At 42.2% G+C, this 11483-nt stretch overlaps 1 protein-coding gene across 1 annotated transcript; it reads right to left on the reverse strand.

The window, feature by feature from the left end:
* Window positions 1-242: 242 nt before the first annotated feature.
* FGF19 (fibroblast growth factor 19) lies at window positions 243-11031 on the reverse strand. The gene is made up of 3 exons (XM_078684551.1): window positions 10794-11031; window positions 8830-8933; window positions 243-3393 (listed from the first exon to the last, which is right to left on the reverse strand). The coding sequence occupies exons 1-3, from the start codon at window positions 11029-11031 to the stop codon at window positions 3091-3093; spliced, it is 645 nt and encodes a 214-aa protein (XP_078540677.1). The 3' UTR covers window positions 243-3090.
* Between the last annotated feature and the right edge of the window lie 452 nt (window positions 11032-11483).

An 11483-nucleotide genomic window follows, 5' to 3' on the forward strand; every position in this document is an offset into this window, starting at 1 on the left:
CATTGGCGATGTATGCATGAGGAAACTTTCAGAATGTCAGAAAACTGGTAAATGGTGCACAGACACAGATTCCTGAGGCTGTCGACCATTCAGGGGACTGAACTCTTAATCAGTGGAGTATCCACTGCACTCCATAATATCTGCCATTTTTGACATGATGATGCACAAAGGCCGGCGTGGTATAAAGATTTCATAACCAGGCAAAAAGTAGATTACTCTGTACTTTTTGTTTTGTAGTGTTTATTTGCAAAATTGTGTACAAAACGCTTATATCAAAATACAGCACACAAAATAATGAAACTGGCAAATTGTCTCACAGCCATACAATGCCTATAATGTCAGAGTAGAATCCAAAGGTACCTCACTCAACATCACCTGTTATGGGCTGCAGAAAGAGCACACAAATAAATGTGGTAAGATATTACTGCAGTTGTGTAAAACAGATATTTTCCATATATCCTCTAGAAGGGTACACTTTGTTAAACGCTGATGTGAATAGTATAAAGTAAAAAAGAAGAAATTGCATTCTTTTTTTCTCTTTACAAGATGAGGATTGTACAGTCATCTAAGTTTGACAGAATTTCTTATAGATAAAAATAAGATAAACTTTGTTTCCTCCAAGTCCTTTTACTTTGCACTGAAATACATTAATAAAGTAAAACCTTTGACCAAAGAGAATCTCTTCGGCGATGAGAGTATTTGATCAAATGCCGGTGCCTAGTTATTATTTGTTGCAGGAGGTATGTGCAAGCAGGGCTTTCCCATAAATCCTACCAACAAATATTTCTGCAAGTACATATAAATATAAATGTAGATATAAATACAATATCAAAATAAAATTCACTTTCAATAATTTAAATATAAATATAATGCATTTACAAGCAAGTGCTCGACCTAGAAAAAAAATCCTTAACTCTTTGGAACATAATCTGAAATTGATTCATTGTGGTTATTACGATTGTATTAAAGATGGTGGGGCAGCGCGCTAACAAATAGCATGATTTAGATTGTGCACGGTAGCGCCTGCTAGGCCTCCAGATGTGTCTTGCTAACTTTCCTTCTCTGTGTGTTCAATGTCTCTCCCTTTGGTTTTATAAGCCACCAGGAAAGATAGGAGGTTGTTGACTCCTGTAAGCCTGTTTGACCCCAGCAACAGGATTTGTAGGTGAAAGGTCGCTCTCTTCAGGTGAACTGTGTTATATGTCAGCGATCACTCGGTTCAGAACAGTATTGATCCTCTTGGTCAGAGTCTACACAGGTTACGTGGCAATGTCAATTTCAGGGTTAGACATAACTAAGTGCTAATTAACACATTGTTTACGTGAGAATAGTCAATACCAAGTGGGGTGGAAAACTTTGCATGGAAGGCGCTGTAAGAGGGTAAACGAAGTAATGGGATTGCAGTGCATTTTTGATTCCTAAAGAAATGCATGCACAGCAGATATGCTGCTCACAGGTAGGATGCCTGTCTCTTGTTACCCAACCTCATTCGATTACTGTAATGGCTGGCATGGGTCATCGCAGAGTTGTGCTGGCACACCTCTGGCTATTTTGAGGATTATTGGTCTTGTTGAGATTCTTGCTCAATTTTCTTGCATAAGTAACCATGTCTCCTCGAGATGCTTGTCCATGTGTAGGCTGCCAGCTAGATAGGCGCAATTGCAAGTTGCCTACAAAACACATCCAGCGGCGGATGGATTTCTCACAGATGGGCACCTTACTGATGAATCTTGAGTTATTTTAGATCTTGGTTTCCCAAAAAAACTGCAAACAAGTCAATGGGAAGGGCCCTGGAATTGAGGTGGGATTTACCTAACAGAGCAATGTGTTTTCACCACTGAAGGTAATTAAATAGGGTAAGAGTGGCACCTTTTCATTACAGTGCTTAAATACAGCATAAAAGGATAGAAGCGCTACAGATGAGACAAGTTACTTTTTGTGCCAGTTTACCTAAAGCGTTGTTTACGGTTTCATAGGCAACATCTCTAGAAGGATGCAGTTAGATGAGAAACTCTTCAAAGGAGGCCTGGGTTACCTGAAGGTGCACCGTTTGTCATCTATGGAAAGAGGTGCAAATACTTCCGAATGCCACAGGGGTAGGGATGCAACACATCAGAAGAGCCCATCCGAGAAGTGCTGACTTCTCCGAGAGCAAAGATGAAGGTAGGGACTTAACATTTGGCAGCACTTCAGAATAAGGGACAAAGCATATGGGTTTGTCAGCTGTCCACGCCTATTTTAAACTTATAAAGATAATAGGAAGGCTTGGGATATTTTTTCATACATAACTCTATAGAGAATAAGTAAACTAGTGAGAGGACTGTGTGATCAACATTTCTGTATGGATTAATTATAAGGACTACGAAGCACCAAAAATGTGCCTTTATGAAGAGGAAGTATGATGCCATACTCCCTGGTGTGTCCGTGAATCTATACAACACCTTAGTCACTAACCCTCTATACATAATTTAAAGTAAAGTAAAGTCCAGATTTGTAAAGCGCACAATCACCCGTAAGGGTCTCTAGGCGCTGGGGGCCGTCGGGAAGATTAAGCGAGCTATTGCCCAGAGTCACATGGTGCTGGGCTAACCTGCCGCTGGAGCCGGGGATCGAACCGTGGTCCCCAGATTCCAGCGTCAGTCGCCCTGGCCGCGGCGCCACAATTAGATTACATAATAAAAAAATTAAAGCTGCCCCATTTCTGGTAACCTTATTAAGTTTCATGCTACACAAACACAAGTGGACTGAATTCTCAGAGCACAATTATGAATTTTCTCGTTCTAGTAAAGATTTTTAGAAAGCCTAAATTTCTAAATTTAAAACATTTTGAAATTTTAAGCATTCACAATTTTTTCTTTAACCCAGCAGGAGGAGGTTGTTATTCTTTATGACAGTTTTTTCTTACAATCGTACCTGCTGCACCGTGTTCCTTTTCTGCAATAGTCACAAATATGGACTATCAATCATAGTTTTTCTTTTTTTGATAAAAAAAATATATATAAACAGCACTGGGGTCAGTAGAACTGAATGTAAATCCGTTGTTGTCCAATGTTTAGACTGAACCATGAAAGATTAGAATTTATATTTCTTTCAGGAACTGGGATGACCAAAGCCAAATGCGATGTCCATACTCTGAAGGTCTTTCAGTGGGTTTTCTTCTGGAAAAATGTCTGAAGTGAATTTTTCATCCACGGGTTCTATTATTTCCAGGGGCTCGTTGTTTCTTAGTAGTAGGAAGTGCGACAGTGGGAAGAAGCACTTTCCTACGCAGAGCCACCTCTCTCTGTCCTTGGCCAGCGACACGGCCATGCCATGCTTCTTGGACGTATAGACGTTGTATCCATCAGGCTGTATCTTCTCTTCGTAGGAACAGTCATCTGCTGAGTAGCTATCCTGAAAGGAAAGAAGACAGTGTTACAGTTGATGACACCAATCCAGGACTATGGCTTTTACCTAAACACTCACAGCTAAGTTTCAGCACTGTTGTTATATCACTCAGGTTTATCCTTAAGGTTTATCTTGGTGAAATATAGGTATTATGTCATTATGTGACTACAATTTCACTGTGAGGAAAGAGGGTATGTAGTTCCTCAGGGTCTGAGTAAATAAACGTGGGGATGCAGGTGACAGTGTAGATAGTTAATTCTTGTCCTGATGAAGTGCCTTGATCCTACTGACGCATAGAACACGAAACATGTTGACCTTTAGAGAGTAGAGCATACACAGCTAGAAACCTTATATCTAGTACACTGCCACTCTTCCTGTTTTTACTCATGCAGTTTACCTTACAGAATAAATCATCACAAGTACTAACTGACCTGTTTTAATCCACCCACTTCACATCTACACACACACTAGGCACCTCAACCCCTCTGCACCCAACGGCAGGAACAAAAGATCCCCGCCAAAGAGCCCAGTACTGGGTGCCCGTCAGGTTTTGCAGTGTCGACCTGACGTGAGGCAGGCTCATATGATGAAGAATGACACCTAGCTTGCTAGGTGTGTGAGAGCCCTAGTTCCAACAAGGGATATTCCCCCCTTTCCTACTCCAGGTGGGACGACCATTCCTTGTTGTTACTCCCACCTCCATCCCCACTTTTTTTTACTCAGACGCTGAGGAACTTCATACCCTCTTTGCTCACTGTCTCTGTGGGGCATGTATGCTGGACCACTTTAAACTTGCCCCTCTGTCCCTGTTGCTTGGTTCATTCACTACAATTTCACTACCATGGTCCACATGGAAAGCATTTAACAATACCAAACTTGAGATCTGAGCGGTCCATCCGCAGGAAATGTAACTATTTGGGCAGGTTCTGTTGATGTTTGTCTGGCTAAAGTCAAAAGGCGTCTTTCTTTGGTGTTTATATGAGTTTTGGGCTATTAAGTGCAGCATTACCCAGGGATATTCCACAATTAGCACCCTCTTCAATGGCGCCTTGATATTTATGCCCATCTGATTACGTGCAGCGGTTGATAATTTATCACGTCGCAGAGGATACCCAGTGCCACCCAGAGTCATCGGAATACTTGGAGTTATCTGAGGGTAATGGCATTTTGCTCCAAAAAATGCATGTCAGTAATGTGGGACAGAACAGATGTAAGCTTCACAATAAGAAAACTGAAATGGTGGGTTTGGGGGCAGACGCTGAGAATCGGATGCTGCATTCTGAACCGTAACTATGACCAACTGCCCTGTACAGGAAGGAGATAAAAATCTATTGTTCGTTTGGTTTGATAATACTTTCTTCTTTGAACGTCAGGTGAATGTCATTCTTTATCTACCTAACGTCCTAAACCTTATACACCCTTCTTTGCACTTGAGTGACAACCAACAGTGACTATTGATAATATTGTATTTTCCTACCCTTATTCTACAAGGTGCTATAAAATGCAAGTAGTAGATATACTATTTAACTTTTGTGATCATGTAAGACAAATGAGAGAATGTCAACACCTACTCTACTCTCTTTGTCTGCAATATTTCATCCATCCTTTTATTTTAGACCTGATTTAAGGTTCAATAGTTGCCTAGGCTGTTGCCATCAACTAAAGCTGTTGGCAGTACTTTAATTGAGACAATGGCTGCAGGCAGGGCTCATTGGCACTCTTTCTTGGGGACTGGAACTTAGTTTACAATATCAGATTTTGACACAGACAGAAAGAGAGAAAGGCAGAAAGGGGGAAAAAGGAGGAAGACAGAGACAGAAAAAATGACTTAGGAGGAATCCAGGAAGAAAAATAGCTGCATGAGAGAGATGACAGTGCCGGGAGGGAATGGTGGTGGAAAAAGTGAAATGGGATGGAATCAAGACAAGAAAACTTCGGCATTAGACAACCCCGACATTCACAGTGGTGACGACGGGCTCCTGAGAAATACTATGGACCATGGCACTGGTAGTTGTTGCAAAAAGGGTCTTAGAAGTGCCTTTCTAAAACACGTAAGCGCAGGTTTACTAACACATTCTGCTAGATTTGCAACTATTAAGTTTAGTTTCCTAAAACTAGTTTTGCACTCGAAAGTAGCCCTGAAGTAACAAAAAGTACTACTTTGCTCTACTGTGCTTCTTGGGGGTATATCAAGAGTGGTTCATGGACGTTCCCATGCACCCAACCATGGATTTTGAAGTCAATCCCTACCTGCTAACATTGGTAGACAGGGATTTGCATTAAAAAACTATATGCCCGTTACGCCTGCCTCATGGAGGCAGGCGTAACAACGTAGAAACAATGTCCTTCTCCAGTATTTTCCACATATGCAGTGTGCTGTACTCTACAGGACTCATACTAACTCAGAGAGGTATTTGCTTATTTTAGCTTGATGCATTCTAAATAAATTATTTCAAGCATTTTTGGAGTTGGCGTTAATGTATGGAAGGAGTGCACGTTGTGCTTAGGTGCACGACGAGTGTCAAGTATTAAATAATGTCTAGGAGTAGCATTCTGTACTGGAAAGTTACTCTTTCGGTACAAAACATATGCTAGACTTCAAGGACACACTCTTGCACTTTGGGGCAAGCGTGTGTACGTTGCCCAAGGCAACCAAAGGTGCAAAGGGGAAAGAGAAACAGCGCTACATGTTGGTATGATATGGCACAGTACTGCTCTCTGCCTTTGACACAACGCAGAGCAGTGCAGCAACTTTGGGCTCTGCTCTGCGTTGCATCACTTTTGTGTACATTTGGGCTTTAGTACTCACCGTCAGCACCTGAACTGAATACCTTAAAAAACCCCTTTAGTAGTCCCGATTCCTGTAATGAGCGCTTTGAGTCTCATGTATCAGTGGAATACGCTACACGACAGTATAGGTAATTGTTTCTTTACGACTGTTTTAGTTCCTTGAGTGGAATCGTAGCAATTGCCCAGGACCCCACGCGCATTGTGTGGCAGAGCGGGGATTTGACCGGGAATGAGCGCCTGTCCTGCTATTCACCCCAGCACCGCTATCACGAGACTGCCATTCAAAAGACAAAGCAATGCCACACACCTCTTGTGCAAGGCGGAGAGCAGTGGCCGCCACATAGTGATGGCTTTATGACACCCTCGTACCTGCTGTTTAATCTCCCTTCCAGCTGCAGTGTTATTTTTGGCTCAGCCAGCGGAGGTGAATGAACTCCGGGTTAGTGGAGGCGAAATGCTGATTATGTCTAGCGAGGGCCTTTGATGATAAAAGAAAAACCTGCTCAGGAAACCCCGCCTCTGGATGACAACGGGTCCAACTCGCCGTGCCTTTTTTAAAGAGCCCATGCCATGAGCGAGTTAAAAGGATCCCCCCCCACCTCAGGGGCACCCTTAATCCCCCCCACTTAAAGTAAAACAGGGGCTGGGGCTTGGAATATGCCCCTCTCTGGTTTCTTTTATGAAAGGTTTAGTGGCTGAAAAGAAAACCTAACAACCAGTGCTCTGTAGGAAGTGTTTACCTGTCAGAAGCAGGGTTTATTGTTTGTGTGCAGAGTTCCCACACACACATAACCCCACCTCTCAACAGGCCACACTCCTTGACCCTTTTCAGCAGAAAAGGATATGTACATTTCAGAAGACAGCTATGGGCATAGCAGGATAGACAGAGCCTCAGACGTCCCTAGTGCAGCAGGTGCAGTGGCACCGTATGCCGGAGGTATGAGATTCCCACTGTTCCTATTATGACTATCAAGTACTACTCCTCCCAGCATGGGCTGGGGGCAGGAAAGCTCATTTTCCCTGCTCACATTAAAGCCTGTTGCACCTTTGCTATGCCACAAAGTATGGCTAAGACCTGTCCCGCCAGCCACCATGATACAGCCGTAAATGTATTTTGCTACAAAAAATTGGGGGCCTCATTTTTGAGAATTGACGCATCGCTGCGTGAAAGCAGTGATGCGTCACTTTTCAGTGCGCACTCCTTGCGACATACCTGATGCGTCATATTTAATGTATGACGCATCATGTCGCAAGGAGTTACAGATACGTCAGTATTTCTGACGTATTTGTATGGCGCAAAAGTGACGCATTGCCGGAGTGTGTCACAAAAGTGACGCAACTCCAGCAATACGTCCTTTCACATGGGGAAAGCCCCATGTGAAAGGGCCTGCGTCAGTCTTACGCCTGCTGTGAGGCAGGCGCAAGATTTTGGCGCAACAGCATCCTAGAAGTGACGCAGTGAAATCTCATAGATTTGACTGCGTCACTTCTACGAGGCTTTTTGCGGAGGTACGCCCAGCCTGCATACATTATACCTGACGCAGGTGTAATGTAGCACAGGGGTTTACAAAGTGACGCATCTGCTTAGATGCGTCACTTTGTAAATAGTGCGCAACAGAAGGCATGTTTTACGCTGCCGATGCGTCACAAAAAGTGACGCATACGAAGCGTAAAACTGACGCAAGGCCTCATAAATGAGGCCCCTGGGCATTTATGGCATCCAAGGATCCGAGGGGCAAAACTGATTTTGATTTTAAATTTGATGTTTTTTCAAAACATACTATGAAATTTGCTGAAGTTTAGCTGAAATACAGAAATGTTAAAAATACAATGATTTTCTATTTTATCTTTATTTTTATGTCCTGAAGAGACGTTCACTAATAAATTGGCAAATTAGAAATATGTTTGGTTTCAAGCTGTTCACTCACAGCAGATTTGCCCCCCATTATCTTTGCCTCTTCCACTGAATATGTCTTAGAGTTTTCTAGAGATTATAGTCACTATGTTTAGGGTAGAAACTAACCATAGATATTAGGTACGTCCCATTAAAATTAAGTAGCCCCACTCAACAATGTCACCACCCTCTAATGGCTGTTTGACTTCTCCTATGGTAATCCACCAGAACCAAGGAAAAAATTGTGTTGGGCCATAATATCGAGGCAGGCAAATGGAAAACAAAAATATTGTTAAGTTAAGTAAATGTAGGTCAGTAACGGTTTACTATTCTACACATATATGTTTCGTAACTCTCTCTCTCTCTCTCTCTATATATATATATATATATATATATATATATATATATATATATATGTGTGTGTGTGTGTGTATAAATATATATAAATCTTTATATATATATATATATATATTTATATATATATTATATATATATGTATATATATATATACATATATATATCTCATCAGGGTACATAGATGTGGAGTTAAGAGTAGTAAATATATCATCACCTAAATGCACTTACCTTCACAATATTTTGGTTTGCAATGAAAAGGGATTGGATATTTTGGCCCCACAATCTGTTTTCATTTGAAATCATTTGCTGCCTACCTTAGTGTAGCATATCTTATTCTTTTCAATGCAGTCTTAAACCCAACAAACACTGCGATGCATTGACGTCTTGGAAATGCAACTCACCTGCCCCCGAAGCTTCCCGTCGCTGTCCATGCAGAGGTACCGGGAGTTCTGGTAACTCTTCAGAACAACAGAGTTTGCGGCCACTGCTCTGATTTCTAGCAAAGCTGCAAAAAACACGGGTATAACTGAGCTTAAAACAGCTTTATGTAGCAAACTACAAAAATAAACTCATGATCTATTCAACTAAAGATAAAATAATCCCCATAAACAGAAAATGAAAAGCACTTCGTCCTATAGCCTCCCCGCTACCCAATAGGTGTCTCCATGAGGGTTGGCCATACATTTTTCAAAATGGTTCATGCACAACAATGCCTATTACATATGTGATAGTTCAGCTGGAGTTAGGTGTAACACTTTAAGAATTCTCATAATTCATTAGTAAACTACACAAATAATGGCCACAAAATATGTTGCACTTTCTTTCTCCAGCTCCTGTGCTGAGGGCTCTTTTCCCTTTAGATTACAGTTTTTTATATTTTGTGAATAAAATCAAGCCAGTTTGGGAATCTTTCTGTGCCACGACTGCCAGTGAGAGAATCACCAATGATTCTCTCTCCCATGGACTACAGGGCTTGTTTACCTCTCAACATCTTGAGAGAGCTCTTTCCAGTGTATAGTGCACAAAATAGTATCACTACAGGTTCCCTGGGTATTTTGACTCAAAACATTGACCTTGATTCTCCCAGACGTCTAATGATTGCTACATCCTCTTAGTATGTGGACTAAGGACCCTCCTCTAGCAGTGCTTGTGCCTACCCTTTTAATATTCATGTAGTTTAGTCTGAATTAGGTACCAATACTGTGAGAATTCATGCAGGGTTCCTTATGGGTTTATGCATGCTAAGTTATGCATATTTTTCATAACGGTACCATTCCAGTGTATGCTATGAATGGGCACTTAACCCCTTTGATGCGGATGACAAAGCCAGTTCGTCATGGGCGTTACCGGCGCTACGCGGATGACGAGCTGGCTTTGTCACAAACCGCGCGTTTTTCAAAATTCAGCGCACAGCGGGAAAACCCGCTAGCGCAGTAGCGGTTAAGTTGCCACATTCAAAAAACAGAAAGTTATAGCAAGAGTCAGACAAACAAAGGATAAGTGAAAGTGATTATTTTGACCTTGCACAGCTAATATTCTGGACGGCTATTTAGGTATTGTCGTTCATTACAGAATATTTATTGTTTGAAATTTTAAAATTGGTCAGCGTGTTACATCACAATATGACTCCCTTCGGTTAAATGAGCAATGAGTTATCCTTTCATGTAAAAAAAAGTGTTCCATTTACAAAAAAAAAAAAATTTACAAAAAATAAGTGTTCCAATCTATATTATTAATTGTGTTTTTTTTTCCTCTGGTTCTTTTTTCATTTTTCTCTTTTCCTTTTCTTGTTTGACTCTTGCTGAAACGTTATGCTTTGTGCACGTGAGTTTAGTAATTCTCAATTGTAGCACTTTTTTACAATTATTCTAGCCCTTAAGAAGCTACTTTCTATATTTAATTTTTGAAAAACACCTGTTGTTATGAGGTTTCTCCATGCGTTTATAAAATATTGATGAATATCAATATGTTTGTTAAAATTAGCCCTCAGCCGCAAGGCAGCTTTTTCAAATGTATCAGTAAATATGTCTCTGAGTTAAAATGATCAATAATATCTAGGGGAACTGCTACCACATTATTATATATTCAGTATATTGATGCCCATCTTAGACCCTTTCCCCCTTTTTGGTTGTAATACATATAATCATCTCAGTCCATTGCCCATGCTAGGTGGCACACCCTGGTAAATTTCAATCAAATTTGGAAATATCAATAGCTCAATAATTTAGAGCAGGTTTGCAATGTATGCCTATTTACTACCCCCCCCCCCCCCACACACTTGGCCTAAAATCAGCCAAGCATTTTATAATAACCACAAATATTGCCTTTTGATCACGTGGCCCTATTCTTGGCCCCGCCCACTTACTGTGAGTGCTGCGGCTCCTGACCCTCTCCACTTCCCCTTCTTCACTGATGCGCAGGAAGTAGCTGCTCTGGCCGTGCCGCCTGGACGCGAGCAGGTGGCGCACGCGGATGGTCTCGTCCCACTCGTAGCTCACGTGCGGCCCGGCGTCGAAGAGCGGCCGGGCCTGGAGCAGAAGGGCCAGGCAGAGCTGGGCCAGGGCCAGGCACGAGCTGCGCTCGAGCAGGCGCCTCCAGCACATCTTCCCAGGGGGCTGAAGTGGTCGGACTGAGGCGCGCGCACAGGCTCTCCAAAGCAGCCGTGGAAGGCGAGGATGAGCCGCCAGAGCGCGAGGGCTGTAGTAAATAGAAGCAGCTCCCATGCGCGCTTTTATAGGCCTCTTATCAGCAGCGTTGATAAGGCTGATTCCGGCGGCTCTGCACACCTCTTACCTCAGCACCAACCGACCCAGTGGGATAGTAGTCACCATTACATCACCGCAGGAGGCAACGCACCCATGCAGCATTTCTCAACTCAAACACAGCAGGTGGGCACGTGTTTGCTCTACTCCCGAGTCCCGACACGTTTTTTTCTTCAAATAGTCAATAGATTGGTCAGAGGCTGCAGTACATCTGTTTGTCCTGGAAAAGGCCCAGCATTTTTGGTGTTAATGTGGAAAAGTACATTTTAAGGAGTCCAAAGCATTAGCAACCG

Source organism: Lissotriton helveticus, chromosome 3_2 (assembly GCF_964261635.1).
Source record: "Lissotriton helveticus chromosome 3_2, aLisHel1.1, whole genome shotgun sequence".
NCBI lineage: Eukaryota > Metazoa > Chordata > Amphibia > Caudata > Salamandridae > Lissotriton > Lissotriton helveticus.